Consider the following 18854-nt stretch of genomic DNA (forward strand, 5'->3'; position numbering starts at 1 on the left):
CCTACGGGGACGACGGGGCGAATGTATCGGGTGTCCTTTTTTACTCCACGTGGGAGCGTCTGAGGGTGTGAGGAGAAGAAAGAAAAAAAAAAAAGATCCACTTTCATGGATATCGTGTTCTAAGACGCTGACCTGAGGTCACGCATTCCAGAGCTTTATTAGCGGTCATTAGTCAGCTCGTTACGCCGATACGACCAAATGGAGGGTAAAGACGGGGGGCTGGAAGGTTAAAAACTCCTATGAATTTTAATAATAATGCTAATCATAATAATAATAATGCTAATAAAATAGTACGGCCACTGAGAAGCAGCTGCAGTAAACTTTTCTGACTGAGGAAGAGAAAAGAGGTCCGAGCCTGGTGTGTTTTCTAGCACTGTCGCTCATCATCGAGGACGGACACACACATACACACACATTACGCACGCACACACACTCTGAGGAGGTCCGAACGACTGCATCAAAAAGTATTAGGAACCTCCAGCATCGAGTCGCCCCGAAGAACAGCGATGTCCGTACGAACAGGGAGGAGTCTATGGACACCTGACTTAGACATCAGAAAGAGAGAGAGAGACAGAAAGAGACAGAGAGAGAGAGAGACAGAGACTCTGTTTACACCTGTCGGATTAACACATCTGGATTAAATGTAAACTATTTTAAAAGGTGCAGTGTGTAATATTTTTTTCAAACAGTCATTATAACCGTGGAAGTATACGGCAAGATATTTAAGAAATAACTAACAAAACAAAAACAAAACCACCCTGGGTTTATCACATTGCTCTTCTTTCTGGCCTGTGATCGAGAAAAACATCTCAGGAAATTTCCATTCTTTCTAAACAAAGTGTAAATATAGATCGACGGGATGTTTGTTAAATCGATAACACTGAGTGTAGAAAAAAAAAAAATCATCTTAAAGCTTAAATCTTACAGATCAAACACTCCCTCCTCCACCTTGTTTTCACCTGAAAACGCGTTAATTTGGGGAGCCAAGGGACGAGGGGGGGTTGGGGGGGTAGACAGACCAGAAGGCTTGTTAACATTTCTATTAGGTTTGTAATCTGCTTCACAGGCAGATGTTTACAGAGGTGTAAAAAATATATATATAACGGACCGCCCCTTTAATCACACACATCTGCACATCTGGACAAAATCTGATTTCTGTCTAATTACGTTCGGACAACCTTCTGAGCAAAACACCAAGGTGTAGCGGAGATGAATCTGGGCAGAAATCTGCTATTAAGTATTTAATGTTTTTCCTTTTTTTTTTTTTTTTTATCCGTGTCAAGTTTTAACATTCTTATCTGTCCCACTCTAGTAACGACCAACACCAAAAAAGGGGAAAAAAAAGGAAAATATTTTATATTTACATGTAATATTTATTTTATGCAACTAATTTATCTTTCTTTGTTTTAATACTTATAGATCTCTTAGAGCGAACGCAAACATTTTATTTCGTATATGTTTGTGTAGAGGTAGTGCAGTTTCTCCGCTCGCACGCTGGTTTATTTTCGATAATAATTTCTGTTGAAATCGCAAATAACGTGAATGAAATGACTTAATGATAAAGTGGCAAAGTTACATGAAGCGCTCGAAGCGGTCAGGTGTAAATCTGTCTTGAGTAATGCCTTCTTCTGAGATACACGTGAAACAGGAAGTATAAACGAGTCAGAGAGAGAGAGAGAGAGAGAGAGTGGGGGAGGAAAGGGGCGTGTCAGAGCTCCTCAGGTGTGCTGGGTTGCCAGTTCTTGGCCGATGAACCTGCGCAGACGCTCCAGGTACTGGCTGTAGAGCTCGATGTCGTTGTGCCCCGCCCCCTCCACCCAGAGCGGCTCCACGGCCTTGGGGCAGCGCTCGTACAGGGCCAGGCCGTGAGAGAAATCGATCACCTCGTCCTCCGTCCCGTGGATGATCAACACCGGGGACGTGATCTTCGACACCTTCTCTATGCTGCAGAGGGAGAAAAGAAATAATCAATAACCTGGACAAACTTATTTATATTAAGTCCTGCAAATATTTCCTACATTACCCACAATGCCATTGGACTACCTGCTGACGGCGTGCGGACTTCTCTCTACAACAACTTTAACATCGGATCAGCTGCTCAGAATCAGTAATGTAACACGCTACACATTTTAAATGCATGTGATTTGATTTCAGTATCCAATGTACGGCAGCATCAGTTAACGAGCACGGGCCTCAATCAATCGTCGATGAGCTTTGTACTTTTACATTTGGTGTGGTATTGGGTTCTCTCTTTTTTTTTTTGCACGGGCGGCACCACAAACACACGGGGCGGGGTCTTAATGGAAAAAGGGGTGATTTAATTTAGAAAAAACGAGGAAGGAGGAGAATTAAAGGAGGGAGGAAGGGGAAAAGGGAGGATTTTTAATGCGGGGAAAGCCCGAGATCCGTTAACATTCATTAGATGTTTTCAAAGGAACAGGAAACACTAGAGGGCGCCGGAGACACTTTTTTTTATAGTAATTGTTATTATTATTAACATTACGTTAATATTGTGAACTCATACAGTCGTAAACTGATTCTCACTCTGTGTCATTGTCCCCTCCCTTCTCTCTTCACATCTTTTCATCTTTTATTTGCCTTTACTTTATCACTTCTCCCTCTCTCCACAATTAACTCGTCTGTTCTTTCACAGCACTGACACTGGAGACTCCTTCCGCAGCGGTTCAGTAAACCCTCTCCTCGCAGAAGACGTCACCGTATCAGCCACTCGACTCCTCTCTTCAGTGATCGAGCTGTTACCATGGAAACTGCAGTGTATTAGAACACGATACACACACAGTCCTAACTGAAACGGCTGGTGTTTGTATTCGAGCCCGCGGGGTTCGGCTTCGCTCCTGTGTCTCTGGAGTCTGATGTCCTTGAACAAATCTCGGCGTTTTTGAGCGCCACGCGGAATAAAAGCGCCGCGGTTTGTCTGCGAGGTCACGTGGTGCCCAGACGGACGGCTGGCGGTCTGTAATCACCGGTTTCTAAAACAAACGGCTCTGAAGTGAACACACTCCGCTGCGACAACCTCCAATTATCCTCTCGCACGCAGTCAGAGAGAAGGACAGCTCTGTGTGTGTGTGTGTGTGTGTGTGTGTGTGTGTGTGAGATATAAAAGGTGCATCTTGACTACTAAGAGGATCTTTTTTTTTTTACCAGAAAGCCCAGAGGTTATGATGAGACAATAAGGCAGCAGGAGACGGCTTTGTGCTGAAGCAGCGTCCTTCTCTGTCTCTCTCTGTCTCCTGCACCCCAGCGCAGTCTCTACCTCCACACGTTTAATTTCCACCCCTTTATTTAAACCGGTCCAAACACCATGCTCCCTCTCTCTCTTTATTAATGACTTTCATTTTTTTATTCCTTCTTTAATATCACTTCCTCACCGCATCCCTTTTCCCTTGCTTTATTCTTTTTACAGTTCATTCTTTTTTCTTTTTACCCTTCGCTTGCTTTATTTCTTTTCGTTTCCTTCTTCCCCTTTTTCTTTAGCTTTTCCCTCCTTTTCTTGTCCTTTCCCCTTACTTTTTACTTTTTTTTCATTTTTTTCTCTTCTACACTTTTCCTTTTTTTTTTCTTTTGTCATTTTCTTTTCTTTTCTATCCCTACGGTTAGGGTCTCTTTTTTTTATACTTTATTTTATCTCTTTATCTTTCTTCCCTTCCCGCTTCTTTACATCTTTTCCATTTATTTTATTTTCCATCTTTCCCCCCTTCTTTTGTTTCCTTTTCTAGTTTATTTGCAGTCTTTTAACGTCCTCTCCCTCATTTTCCCTTCCGTCAACTTTCTTCCCTTTTTCCATCTTGGATTTCCAATCCCTTCTTCTCTTTTCCCTTCCTTTTTCACATCTCATTACCTTTTTATTCCCTTTCATTTACTGTCTCATCCCTTTTTCTTGCATTCTTTTGTCTCTCTCTCTCTTACCTTCACTTTTTTCCTTCTCTTACTCTCTCTCTTGTAATTTACATTTAGGCATTTGGTAATCTTTCTTTTCTCTTTCTGCCCCCTCCAAATGCTCTTTTTCTCTCCCTCTTGCTCTTTCGTTCCTTCCTTTCATTCCCTCCATCACTTCCAATAAAAACTAAAAGTCAATGTCTGAACTTCGGTACAGTTGTGCTGTGTGAGGTCCGACGCACTGATGATCAGACGTGTCTCGGCGACTCACTTGGGGAACGCGTCGAAGCAGTAGGTCTTCTTGGTGTCGGGGAAGGCGACCCTCATGCCCGAGGTGAGCGGCGAGTGCAGGATGACGGCGGCGCACTCGTACCGGGACGCCAGGTCCACCGTGGGCACCGTGCCGATGCTCTGGCCGTACAGGATGATGTTCTCGGGGCTGATGCCGTACCTGAGAGGAACAGAGAAGACATTTACGGCATGTTACGTCCAGGAACATTTTGATTTGCTTCCTCTTCTTTCTTTCCTTTCCCATCCATTTTTTTTGTTTTTTTTTATACAGGTAGTCCTAGACTTAAGAACATTCATGTTACGATACAAATGAATATGAAAATCCTCAAAAGAATGCCGCTCGGGATTTCACTGGCGATTTTAATGGGCAGAGACACCACTGTTAAATTTGACATGTGCGAGATTAGGCGCAGTTAAGTTTTTTTTTTTGGCTACATGAAGGCAGTGTGGGGGACAGAGATTTAGTCAAGTGGATTGGTCCAGTATGCTTTATACTGTTTAATTGCATCAAAGGCGTATAATACTCACTTTGTCAGATTTAAGAACAAACCCTACTTACAAACATGCTCCCTTATGAAAATTGTTTGTAAGTCTGGGACAATCTGTACTGCTTCTTTTAATTTATCTTTTCTTTTCCCCATATTTCTTTTCCCACTCATTCATTTTCTTCCTCTTCGTCTCAATCTACTTGCTTTTCATTCCTCTTTATCTGTGTATCTCATGCTGCTCCTCCCCCACCCCACCCCCCTCGTTCACACTCTCTCTCTCTCTCTCTGGCCGGCGTGTTACCGCGTGCGTAGAGCCTGCCACGCCGCGTCGATGTCCGCGTACAGGTTCTTCTCGGAGGGTTTCCCCGTGCTCACGCCGTAACCCGAGTAGTCGTAGGAGAAGATGTTGCAGTTGATGCGCGTTCCCAAGCCGATGTAGAAACTGCTCATCTGGCCCAGGTCTACGGCGTTACCATGGGAGAAGAGCACCGTAAACCTGCCCGGGAGACACACACAAACACATGTTACACATTCGTACGTACATTCTTTTAGATTCATGATTTATGGTCTAAAGTCTTTTTTGTTTTGTTTTTTTACTCGTTGCTTTTTTTTTATTCATTTGGTTGCTTGTTTGTTCCTTCATTCATTTGTTTGTTTATTTATTCCATCATTTATTCACCCCTTCTTAATTTCCCAACACTGCTTCACTGTCGAAGCACACACTCACACTCACACAAAACACTACTTACAATGCATCTAAGAAAAAAATAGCATACTGTGCAACGCATTTTTTTTGTAATTTAATTCTTAATTCTTGTATTTATATATGATTTTTGTTTTACATATCGAGTAAAGCTTTTTGTTTTTTTTTTACGTTTTATATATTTCCCTCCCTAAAATCTGTATTAGTTACATGATATTAACAAAAAGTTACCTGCTCTATACACCTGTTTTTTTAGCACAGCTCAGGTATCTATTAGCTATTTTACCACAAGAGGGCGCACTTTCAGTTCAGGAGTCTCGCTGTATCAGACATTGTATTTTTATTGTGTGTTTTTTTTTGGTGTGTTTGTTTTAATGGGGACAGAGAGGGACATGTGATAGTTTAAACAGGATTACAGTTTGTTGTAGTGTTTATCCTGTATTCTGTTCGTTTAAATTCTTTTTTCAGGATCGTAAACTGAACTTAAACCCAGGAACAACGCTCTTCTTGATAGCATTAATTATTAATCGATTATTGATTGCTAACATATTTTGTTACGTGTTCAGTACATTTAGAAACCTGACATTGGATGCTGAAAAAAAATTTCAATATATGAAATCGTCCCTGTGAGCTCACGGTTGTATGAAATTATGTCAGCATAATAAAGACATGGTGTCAGGGTTATTAAGTAATTAAAGTATAATTGAACACCGGATGGGCCGGGATGGGCGGGGCTTCAGGGAGGGGGAAAAAAAAAAAAGCAGCGATCAGATAAAGAATAATTGATAAATTGTAAAAAAAAAAATAAAAAAATAAAAAAACCACACAGCTATCATGGTGGTTATTAAAAACCTGTACGTCTTATTGTTAAACATATATTTTTTAAAATGCAAATAATCAAAAAAAATTACTTCCTTTAGAGAGTCGGTGAGAGAGAGAGAGTGTGTGTGTGTGTGTTTGTGAGTGTATTAGTGGATTCCAGTTTTAATAATCGTGTGATGAATCATCCTTCACACACATCAAACTCTGAATCAACATTCAGCTTAAATTGTGCAAACTTTACACTGGACTGAAGTCCGCATCTCATCTCATCTGTGTGTGCGTGTGTGTGTGTGTGTGTGTCTGCGTTAAACCAGTTAAGTGTGTCGTAAACCAATTAAAGAGCAATGAGGAAACATCAGATAAAAACATAAACGCGTTCGCTCGGGTTCTCCCCTCAGCGCAGCTCTAACCACGCCGGAGGTTCCAAATAATTTCACCGGAGTCGAGAAAGAGGAACGGGCTCAGACCTGTTTAAATGATCTCACGCTTCAGCTTTAAGCGGCTTTTATCGCTGTTCCAGTGAAGCTTTAAAACCTTTTTTGTTTTTTTTAATTGTAATTAAAAGGTCTGGCTTTTTCCCCCGACTTCCTGTGACCTCATCATGCTGTCTGTGACAGGAGGCGAGGACGTCTCACGAAACCTTACTAATACACACCTGCCCATCCCGGGATGTCCTGAAGGGCAGGCGGGGGGGGGGAGAGGGGTGGGTCGGGTACTTCCCAAAGTATGAATGAGGAAATTTGCCCAACCCTTCCAAAATAAACCGCCGTCTGATGAGCAGAAATCAAACTAATGAGACACTCAGTCGCGGACAAAATACGATATGACGATTCATCGCTGCCAATTATTATCGTTTAATATTGTTGTCATTTAAAACCTTACGTTTAATAAGTAATGAGACGTAGCCAGTTCCTGATAACACTAGTTTACTCATTTTAAACCCACAACTGAGCAGCGCGCATTTCCGTCATCCACCATCATTATTATTCTTATCATTTCTAAACAAACTCGGCAAATAATTCACTCCTACCACACGAGGTGTAAATAGTTCAGAGTGCGCCACCTGCAGGATTATAAAGAAACTGTGACGTTTTACCGACTCAAAAACACGAAGAAGAAAAAAAAAGGCTCACAACTCACTGACAGCGAGCGCACGGGTTGCGCGGGTTCGGGCTGTGAGCACGTGAACGCGTGCGGCTTTCAAAGTGGGCACACGGAGGGAATTATCGACTGATTAGCGATGTTTTAAAATTTTGCTTAAAGTGTGTGTAATGAGAGGGTTTGAGACTAATTCACTTTGGAAAGAAAAAAAGGAAGATCAAAGGCTTTAAACGCTCAGGATTTTTCATTAAAAAAGTGTTTCCGTTGCGCCACTCGATGCTCCTGAGTCTGATCGTCAGGTCACGACCGGTCAAACTAAAACCAGACAATTCTGGTCACTGACTGATCGACCGGTTCATCTCTACTATAAACATTATAAAACTATATATTTTTAAAGATCGACTCTGGGGTCAGTGTGACGAGACATAAATTCACAAAAGAATTGCGATTCATAACTGATTTTTTTTTTATTAATTAGGGATATTTATAAAACCGTGATACTTAAAGAATCGCATTACAAACAGGTATGACATCATCATATCGGATTAACCCGTTGTGCTCGTGATCCGCTATGGTTCTAATCAGCCTGAGACTTTCGTACTGTGTATCTGACAGAACAGAATGAATCCAGTTTTTAAAAACAGACTCTTCTGACATCTGACTAAATAAAGGGCTTAATGTGAGAGCAGGGCAATCTGAGCGGTGTTTAAAGATAGCACAGAGACTGAGTGAGAAGGAGAGGAAGAGGAGGAGGAGAAGGAGGAGGAGGAACGGAAAAGACAACGTGTGTGTAAATAAGACGAGGGGAAAGACTGTGATTTACATGTGTGAACAATTCTGACGCACACACGTTCAAAATATGCAAATACAAAAACACAGTGTACTAGAATTGTTTTGTTTTTTTACTTACATGACATGTCACGCGTCACATCGGTATAGAGTAAAATAAGCCACGTTAAGGGTAGGTGATTTTTTTTTTTTTTTTATAATTATCAGGGTGACCTCATTGTATAAACACCACACCGTGACATTTTTTTTTGTTTGTTTTTAACACCACTGTACAGCTGTTATTGCTTCCTGGATATTATGTCCATTCGATACTGGCACTGTGATATAATAACGATATTACCCTAAGCATCACGTTTATCATAAAGTCTTATCTATCTGTTTGTTTGTTTGTGCCCTCGTGCCGCGCGTGCCTGTGAGTCTCACCGTGCCGCGGGAGCGCAGCGGATGTACATGCAGCCCACTCGGTTCCCTCGACTCGAGCGCGTCAGGAACACCTCGGTGACGTCCAACTCACGCTGAGTGTATTGAAACTCGGCCCGCTCTGTGAGATGGAGCTTCCAGCGCCCCTCTCCAGCTCCAGCTCCTCCACCTGCTCCTGCTCCTCCACCTGCTCCGCCACCACTGGCACTGGTACTGCCACCGCCGCCTCCTCCTCCTCCACCTAAACCGCCAGCACTTCCTCCTCCTCCTGCTCCGGTGCTGCCTCGGGAGCGCAGGCCGGGTGCCGTGGTGGAGCTGGTGGACACGGGGCCAGCTTCCAGATCGGGCAGGAGGGTGTAGGTGGGCTCAGGGGGCAGGAAGGCCAACTTAGCAGCTATACGGCTCGGGCATGGGGGACAACAGAACAGGCAACACAGCTCGCTGACAGACAGGCCATTCATCGTCAACTGCAGGAGAGAGAGAGAGAGAGAGAGAGAGAGAGAGAGAGAGAGAGATGAGTGAGTGATTGATAAATAGACAGACAGATGAGACAGGGAAAGAGGGACAGAGAGACAAATATAGATATAAAGAGAGAGACTGAGAAAATGAAAAATACAGATAGAACGAGAGACACCGAGACAGACACAAAGAAAGAGATGTATATAAATAGAGAGAGAAAGATGATGTAACAGAGAGATGATTCAACGCTATCACTGTAAAGCCTCCTACAGATGCTACTGTTGCTCCTCTGTAGAAAAAAGAGCTGCTTCTCTTCCTAGACTTGGACAAGGAAATAGATTCAAACAGGGAACGAATACAGGATTGAGAAAGGGCAAGAGAACGAGGATCAGGAATGGGACCGGGAACAAAAAACAGGTTTGGGGAACAGGCCTGGGGTAGCTCAGTGGTAAAGGTGCTGATCCGAAAGTCTCGGGGTCAAACTACACCACCATCATGTCGCCACTGTTGGGCCCTCGAGGAAGGCTCTTAACCCTAACCTGCTCAGATGTGCCACGAGATAAAATCTAAGTCGCTCTGGATGAGGGCGTCTGCCAAACGCCAAATGTGAATGCAAATTAAGGGAAACAGTGATGAGCCTGGGAACAGAATTGGATTAGCAGTGGGACTGGGAAAGGGACTACACACGGGATTAAAGGTGGGAATTTAAACTTGGGACTTGAGTTCACTCGGGTTTATGTAATACAAGATTACATATAATAATACAATATTACATACATGTACTAGATTACTGTGCAATACAAGTGGTCTTGAGTCATATTCTGATGGTACTTACTGTTTTAGGAACTTGTAACTGATCATAAGCAATTTCCCTCCGGGATTAATAAAGTTATTTGAACCTTGAATCTTAAATCTTGAAATTAAATTACACTGACATTATAACCCTCAAACAGCCAGAATAAAAGCCACCACATAAAAGTATTATAGTCCTTAATAATAATAATAATAATAATAATAATAACAACCAAGCTATGACTGACTGATTCAGGAAAATTACACACCGTATTAATAATTCAATTGAGCCACATCTTCACTGTAATTAAATTCCATTAGGTATTATAATGATAGTACAGTCTATTTAGAGAACTTTAATAACACACATAATACTTCCTGAGCAAATGAGGCATCATTACACCTCGAGGTTAATCCTTACTCTGCATGATTATCGCAGACCCCAAGCCGATCTCTACCTGAGGGTCATGAATAATTAGGGGGAAATGAAACGCAACCCTATGGACATGTACAGCAGGTCGCTCGAGACAGACGAAGTCAGACACGAGAAAAGGTCACGTCAGGTCAGGACAGGACCGCCACGAAAATACGACTGAAGCAAGAAACGTTCATGGAGGTGGCAACAGCATCGCCAGGGAGGAAAGTAGTGATGTGATAAAGACGAGGAAGAAAAAGACAGATAAGATTGTAAAGCTGTAACACTGACACTGGAGACTCCTTCTGTAAAAATGACACTAATATCTCAAGTTATCGACCATCATACGATCGTTTAGCTTAGTATTAACGGAGCATTTATCTTGTTACTATGGAAATGTGTTAAAACGAGCACGTTATCATTATAGGAAATAAATCAACACCTTCAGACTGATCCAGAAGCGCAGTGGAACGAACAGGAAATAAAAATAATACATTCAATTATTTAATATATTATAACCATTATAAACACATGATTTAAAACTAAACGGAATATAAACGAAATTTAACAAATACATAATAATAATAAATATAGAAATTATTATGAATCTAAAATATTTCTAAAATATTTTTAACTGATGCACTAATATAATTATGTCGTAAATTTTGTTGAAAACATATGAATACATCATTATATTTAAAGGGTAATAATAATAAATATAGAAACAATTATTATAAATCTAAATGAATAATAAAAGATCTCAAACTGATACAATAATAGAAATATGCTGTAGATTGTCAAAAATATTTATACATTTTATCATATTTAATGTGTGATAAAATAATAATAATAAATATAGGACCAATTTTTATCAATCAAAAAGATTAATACAATATATTTTTAAACGTATGCACTAATAATATAAATATGTTGTACAGTTTGTTAAAAAAATACATTTTATAATATTTAATGGGTAATAATAAAAATAAAGAATTATTATAAATATAAAACTTTTCTAAATTGTTATTCTAATAATATGTTATAAATGTTGTAAATTCAAAAAACATTAATAAATGTTAATATTTAGGATATTATAAAGAACATTTTATATTTTTAAGCATATTTTATTAGTATTTTATTTTTAAAAATAAAATTCTTTTTTATATTAAAAAAAATCTTTTAAAAGTATAATAAAAATTATGATAAGATTTTATATTTTATTCTATTGTTAATATAAAAATTACATAAATAATAGGTTATAAATAGAAATGTACAGGAAACGTTAGTAAACATTACAGGATAAACAAGATTTAATGAACTACTGTGAATTTAGCTTTAAATAAATCACATTAAATAGATTTTTAGATTGCGTGTTTAATTCTTCCTGTACAGTAACATTAATTAAATGTGTTAAATAAGATCTAACAGGTTAAATTAAGGAAAGAGAGAGTCTGTTTCACACCTCAGTGCTAATCGGCTATGCTAGCTCCCGGAGAAGCTAATGCTAAAGCTAACCTGAAACACCGCCGACTCCTCAGATGTTACGGGACAAACCGGGGGACATTTCCTTCTCTTCCTCCTGGTGAAAGCGGTTATGTCAGAGCTGTAGAGGAGTGTGTGTGAGAGTGTGTGTGAGTGTGTGTGTGATGGCGGGTGATGAGCGAAAGCGACACCGAGCTGTCATTGATTAGCCTCGATGCTAACGAAGCTAAAGGCTCAGAGATGATTTCATCCGCCTCCTACTACTACTACTACACCGATCCGTGCCGCATCCGGAAGTGACGTCATGCAAAGGAGGAGGCGTGGCCGACATTTTTTTCGCGTATCACCCCCCCCCCCCCCCATTTAGTTATTTAATTTTTCTCAAATTTTTTTAGTTGTTTAATTATTTTACATCCACTTTGATCTGTTAATTGTGGAAAAGTTGACTATTTAACTCATTTGAATTTGACTATTGAACCTGTTATACCTCCACTCGAGTATGTCTCTTATTGTTATCATCTTAAATAATAAAAATATAGTTGCAAAGCAATATGATCGCCACACAACCTGTGTGATCTTTGGGCATGTTAAGCCCCTGAGACTGAAAAAAAATCACACTTTGATGTCATTCAATATGATGTCATGCAATATGATGTCACGCAATAGGATGTCATTCAGGTTATTAACCACTTTTTATGGATAAGTTTAAAACCTCCCCACAACATGAGTTATTTTTTAAGCTTTAAATATAGCATAGAGAATCTTTTGGAAACTAATATGGACTTATAATAATTCTTTTTATTTAAAAAATCTGAGTATTTAAAAATTCCTAATTGAATTTTACTGAACAAATAAAAAGTTAATCAAGTTTATAGAGGACATCGAAATACTGTGTGTAGCTGTTTTTAAAGAAATCATCTCAAATTGTTTTATGATTTTACAGTATATTTATATATCTAGATATTCGTCTTATTAGGTCGTATTAGAAGTTCTCTTCGTGGGGTTACAATTCAGTTACAAAAAAGAGATATTATGTTTGGTTGTTTTAGGATAATAATATATGATAATATTTTTATTGTAAGCCTTTGTATTTGTAAGCCAAATCTTTTATTCTAAAATGTAAATGGTAATTTTTTTTACACTACAGAAACATTACTTAAATATTTCTAAAGCCTTTAAAACATCACTGTACTACATAGTTAAATGTGTGTGTGTGTGTTTTTTTTTTTTTTTGGTAACGTAAATAATTCCGTGCTGACTGTCATAATGTTCTCGTTCAGCGTCATTTTCGTGTCTCGCGCATGCGCGCGGGTCTGGCGGTGGAGTGTGACGTCAGAGCAAGATGGCGGCGTCCTGCGCGAGAAGCCTGGGGCAGGTCGGTGTCCGGCTGCTTTCACACGGCGCGCGCCGCTCCGCAGCGCTGAATCCGGCGCTCGTGCCGAGCACGCGACCCTACTGTGCGCGCGCCTACAGCGGCTTTGCGCGCGCCGCGCGGCGGGCAGGAGGCGCCCAAGCGGCGCTCAGGTGTGTGTACCTGCTCGGGGGAGGACTCGGGCTGTACTACACTGTTAAACACACACTGCGGACACAACACCGCGCCGAGCACATCAAGGTAATGCTGTCTTCATCATCATCATCATCATCATCATCATCATCATCAATAACATACATGGCAATGTTTTAATGTAGGCGTTCAAGTCCAACCGGGACTTTTAATTGCACAGGAACTGTTGTGAGAGTAAACACTCCCTTTACTTCTCTATATAACCCCCTGCTACACTAATGCACCCATTCCAGCGTTTCACTAGAGCTTAGACACCATCAAGGTAGAAAGTTGTTGTCAGTACGCCATGATCGGAGCCATGATCGTCTGAAACGCCGGCCTCCCGAGAACTCATTAATCATGTGGAAATGTCATGGAGCGAGGTCGGGCGATGTTTCAGTAACTCACAGTCGAGTCTCTGTAACGTGGTGTTGGTAAACGATTGTGTACACTTCTGAAAGTCTGTGATGTGCGTCGATCTCCAAGGATCAGGCGTTCCACTCACCGAATGCTCACGATCATTATTCACGGACGTATGGCCTTTAAAGCTCTTTAAAAGAGTCTCATCACTGTACTGTACTTCTGTCTTCTGTTGTTAATTCACATTCACCGGGAATGTAATCACAAGTCCCGGTTCGAGTTGAACGGCCCTTGTAGTATACACTATATGGACAAAAGTGTTTGTCCATACCTGCAATGACATTGTATCCGAAACATTCACTTCGATATGGAGTCGCCCCCCAGTTGGTTTTGCAGCTGTAACAGATTACGCTCTTCTTGAAAGTCCGTCCACAAGATGTTGGAGTGTTTCTGTGGGAATTCGTGTCCATTCATTCTGTAGAGCGCTAGAGCACTGATGTTGGACAAGAAGGTCCAGTCCAGTTCGTCCCAAAGGTGCTCGATGGGGTTGAGGTCAGGGATCTGTATTAGGGCCGGTCGAGTTCTTCCACACCGAACTCATCAAACCATGTCTTTATAGTCCTCGCTTTGTGCACTGGGGCGGAGTCATGTTATAATAAAAAAGGGCCTTTCAACAAACTGTGTCCACAAAGTTACTGTGTCCACAAAGCATCGCATTGTCCAAGATGTCTTGGTATATTGTGAAGCATTAAGATCGTCCTTCACTGGAGATAAGGTACCTGATTGATTGAATTCAATAATTAACAGGTTTGGACAAATACATTTTTTACTCACAATAGACAATAAAAGGTTTGACTAAGTTAATTGTACATGTACAATAGTTTGTTATACTGTAGTTTATAAACAGCCAGTCATCAATCTAACTAAAAAACTATACAGTGTTATATTAGAGTAAATAATCTTCCCTAATTCCACTTCATCACATTTAATCTCTATATAAATAATGTACAACAACATTACTGTTGAATTAAAGGGTTCACACTTTAATGACTTCTACACCGGACCTTTAAGAATCTTTTTTTTTTTTTTTTTTATAAAACACCTTTATGCTCCTGTAGGTTCACTGTACATCACTGTTCGTTTGTTTGTTTGTTGATTCGCTGGTCATGTCTCTTATACGTCAACAAAAGAACACTCATATATTATTTTCCCAGACGCTTAACGCTTAATTAATAGAGATGGCGGAAAATTCGATTCAGTTATGCATCACGGTTCTTTAGTGTGGCAATTTATATATTGCGTGACAAATGGACTTTAAAATTTATGTTTTCAATTTATATTTGTTTGCATTTGAGGTGGTAATATGTTGCAGTTCCTGTATGATCCTACAGGTGGTGCAATCTAAATTATTTACACTATGGCAGGCAGCACAGCGTCCAGTGTTGTAGGAGCGAAGGGTTGGTTTAGAATTGTAACGAAATCATCAGTCGCAATACAGAACAAATCGGCACCGGGGTATCATGATAACGTCACATGGGCCGGTCCCTGGTGATTCCTGTCCCTGGTGATTTCTGTCCCTGGTGATTCCTGTCCCTGGTGATTCCTGTCCCTGGTGATTCCTGTCCCTGGTGATTCCTGTCCTTGTTAATTAGCGCCTAATAATTAGAATAAATATGCCTAATAAATGTACTGATGAGATCTCGTTTATTCAGGCGGAGGATGAAGGCTGGGACCTGAAGCTAAAGTTGTATCAGTATAAAACCTGTCCGTTCTGCAGTAAGGTGCGAGCCTTCCTCGACTACCATGGCCTCCCGTACGAGGTGGTGGAGGTCAACCCCGTCATGAGGCAGGAAATCAAGTGGTCCAGCTACAGGAAGGTCCCCATCGTTTTGGTCAACGGAAACGTGGTGAGTACAGCGTGAGGTTTCCACACCGGAGAGCTGAGGAGTCAGAAAAGGAAAGAAAAGTTGGATGACTAAAAGAAAAGGAAAGAGAAAGCAAACAAAAAACAACAACTACAGAGTGGATGCAAGAAAAAAGAAATAAAGAGCAAGAAAAAGAAAAGAGTAAAGGAACGAAGGAAAGAGAAAACAAAAAAAGAAAAAGAGTGAATGAATAAGAAAAGAACAAAAAAGAAAAGAGTGAATAAAAGGAAAAATAAAGATCGAGGAAAACAGAAGATTGAAAAAAAAAAGGATAGAAAAAGATTAGAGGGAAAAGAGGAAAATAGTAATAAGGTAAGAAAGGAAATAGTGTAAAAAAAAAAGCTGAAAGAGTGAACAAGAAAGAATGCAAAGGGATAGAAAAAAGAGTAAATTAAAAAAGAACAGAAAAAGAAAATTAAAGAATGATGAAGCACAATACGGACAAGAAAGAGCAAGAAACAGTTTGAGAAAGAAAGAGCAGAAACATCAAACTCGGTGGAAAAAGACAAAAAAATGAGTGAAAAATAAAATTGGAAAAACCAGAGGGGCAAAAAGCAAGAATGGAAAAAGGAAGAAATTTGAAAGAAAAAAAGAACATAAAAAAGTGAAAGAGAAGGAAAACAACAAAGAGGAGGAAAGAGAGCAAGCAGGGAAAGAAAAAGAATAAAGTGAGCAAAAAAAGAAAGAAGGCTATAAGTGTATGAATAAGAAAGAATGCAAAACAAAGAAAAATAGAAAAAAAGGAAAAAATAAGAAGACTAAAATGAGAGAGGTGTGTGTGTGTGTGTGTGTGTGTGTGTGTGTTAAACCCGGCGTCTCTTGTCTCCCGAGCAGCAGCTGAACGACTCGTCCGTGATCATTAGCGCTCTGATGACGTACCTGCTCAGCAGGTGAGTGTGTTTAGGCTCCGCCTCCTGCTCTTCCTCAGGTCAGTGTGAGATGATGATGATGATGATGATGATGGTTGAACAGGGAGAAGAGCGTTCCTGAGATCCTGGCTTGTTATCCCGAGATGAAGGCGAAGAATGAGAGCGGCAAGGACGTGACCGAGTTCGGGAACAAGTACTGGGTGATGGTGGACGAGAGCAAACACCCGCAGACCTACCCCGAGAAGACGTCTAGACAGTCAGTCACCGCACACGCTCGCTCTGTCTCTCTCTTTTTCTATCTTATTTTATTTTTCATTCTTCCTCCCTTTACTCACCTTTATTTACCTTTTGTCCCTTTTCTTTGGTACTATTTGTGTTTTTCTTTCACCCGGTTTCATTCATTGCACACACGTGTGTGTCTGACCCCGAGGTTGTGATGTCATCAGCAGTCTGAAACGTGATTGGACGTTGAGTTCTGGACCTGCATGCTCTTTTCTCCCTCAGTCTCAGACTTTATACACCATGCATTAGTGTGTATCAGGGAGTCTGTGTGTGTATGCTAAGTGTGTGTGTGTGTGTTTTCAGAGAGGAGATTAAATGGCGTAAGTGGGCAGACGACTGGCTGGTGCACCTGATCTCCCCGAACGTGTACCGCACCCCGGCCGAGGCTCTGGCGTCGTTCGACTACATCGTGCGCGAGGGAAAGTTCGGCGCGTTCGAGGGCTTCGTCGCCAAATACATGGGCGCGGCGGCCATGTGGCTCATCTCCAAACGCCTGAAGAGCAGGTGTGTGAGCACAGCGCCCCCATGCTGCCGTTTCAACTCTCTCCCTCCACCTCCTGCTGCTTTTCTTCCTCTATCGATTTGTAACTTTATTTATTTATTTATTTTGGACTTCTTACTTATGTACTTACTTATTCTCTTTCACTCTTTTTTTTCTTTTTCTGTCAGTCACTTGTTTTTTCCAGTTCTTTCTTGATTCATTGAATTATTATTTTTTTATTTTTTTATTTTCATTTCTCTCACCATTTCCTCTTTTCTTCTGTCCTCTTCAACTCACTTCTTTCTTGCTTTCTTATTCTTTCTTTAGTCACTTCTTTACTTTTTAAGTTCTCTCGCACACACAAGTTCACTCTATCTTGTTTTCTTAGCTCTATTTTTTTCCTTGGCCTTTCTTACTTATTTTTATTCCTTTTTCTTTTATCTTTCTCATTTTCTTTCTTTACTTTTCTTGGTCTTTCTTACTTTCTTTTTTGCCATTCCTTTCTTTTCTTTCCTCTCTTGGTCTTCCTTGCTTTTTTTTTTTTTTCCTTATTTCTGACTTCTTCTCTTTTCTGTCCCCGGCATTCAGACATCACCTGCAGGACGACGTGAGACAGGACCTGTACCAGGCGGTGAACGACTGGGTGGCGGCCATCGGGAAAAACAAGAAATTCATGGGAGGAGAAAAACCCAACCTCGCCGATCTGGTATTTAAAAAAAAAAAGGCTGTTTATTTCCTCTCTTAAAAATTGCCCCATTATTTCTCCACAACATCCTTTCCTTTCTTTCTCCTATTCCCGCATATTTCATCCTACCCTCTGCGCCTTTTAACCCCCCGGTGTCTGTTCCAGGCGGTGTTCGGGGTCCTGAGGGTCATGGAGGGGCTCGAGGCTTATGACGACATGATGAAGAACACCAAGGTGAAGAAGTGGTACAGTCGCATGAAGGAGGCTGCGCACCATCATCCCAAATGATCCACACACACACAGCTTCAGATCTGAAACGGTTCCTGTTAACAGCGTCGGATTTATTCAGTGCAAAATACTGTACAAAATTCTGCTAATTACAGCAAACAGCCAGCAGAGGGCGCTGCTTCTGTGGTGTCTGATTTGTCTAATAATTTCTTTCTTTCTCTCTACGTTATGATCTGATTGTCAATAAGGAGAAGCGATAAAGAGCAATATTAGGAACAGATTCAAGCCGGGCTGAAGGTTCGATCTCTTTAACTGACTTTACTCGGTAGTCTGAGAAAATGATAAAGTAATGGCACCCCTTTGACTAAATATTGTTGATTATCAAATGCGTGACTCAATAAATGACAAAATCTCTGAAACAAATATCGCAATGTGTCGAGTTTCTTGTGATTACGAGTGTGTATGACTTGATACACTCTTATACCAGGTCGACGCCCGGTTTTGCATCCTGATTGGACCGAAGCAGTTCTAAAACATTATTGTTTCCATAGTAACAGCTCATGCACTGGAATGTAAACAAATCAAAGGTTTTATGATTCCTTCAAAGCAACTAAAAGCAGAGAATTTTTTTCCCCCTCAGGTATTTTTTTTCACAAACGTGCACCGGAAACATGAAGATAATGACTAAAATGACCAAAACTTCAATGAAAGTTTAATGTAGTTTCTTTTAGTTTAATTAAACAAACCCTTAAATTTTATATTTACATCCAGAAAAATGAAGACATCTTGGGTCTGAAATGAAAAACTATTTTAAGATAAGGA

At 40.5% G+C, this 18854-nt stretch overlaps 2 protein-coding genes across 2 annotated transcripts; one reads left to right on the plus strand and one right to left on the minus strand.

Moving 5' to 3' along the window:
• Positions 1–1233: 1233 nt before the first annotated feature.
• On the minus strand, positions 1234–11940 carry abhd17ab (abhydrolase domain containing 17A, depalmitoylase b). Its single transcript, XM_053504926.1, has 5 exons — positions 11693–11940; positions 8515–8978; positions 4978–5172; positions 4169–4348; positions 1234–1944 (listed from the first exon to the last, which is right to left on the minus strand). Exons 2-5 carry the CDS (start codon positions 8970–8972, stop codon positions 1719–1721), a joined length of 1059 nt encoding a protein of 352 aa, XP_053360901.1. The 5' UTR covers positions 8973–8978; positions 11693–11940; the 3' UTR covers positions 1234–1718.
• A 1028-nt stretch (positions 11941–12968) lies between these two features.
• Positions 12969–18446, plus strand: ptgesl (prostaglandin E synthase 2-like). The gene is made up of 7 exons (XM_053504925.1): positions 12969–13271; positions 15275–15469; positions 16322–16377; positions 16460–16612; positions 16942–17142; positions 17708–17825; positions 17970–18446. Exons 1-7 carry the CDS (start codon positions 13002–13004, stop codon positions 18090–18092), a joined length of 1116 nt encoding a protein of 371 aa, XP_053360900.1. The 5' UTR covers positions 12969–13001; the 3' UTR covers positions 18093–18446.
• Positions 18447–18854: the final 408 nt, after the last annotated feature.

This window comes from Clarias gariepinus, chromosome 9, assembly GCF_024256425.1.
Source record: "Clarias gariepinus isolate MV-2021 ecotype Netherlands chromosome 9, CGAR_prim_01v2, whole genome shotgun sequence".
NCBI classification, from domain to species: domain Eukaryota; kingdom Metazoa; phylum Chordata; class Actinopteri; order Siluriformes; family Clariidae; genus Clarias; species Clarias gariepinus.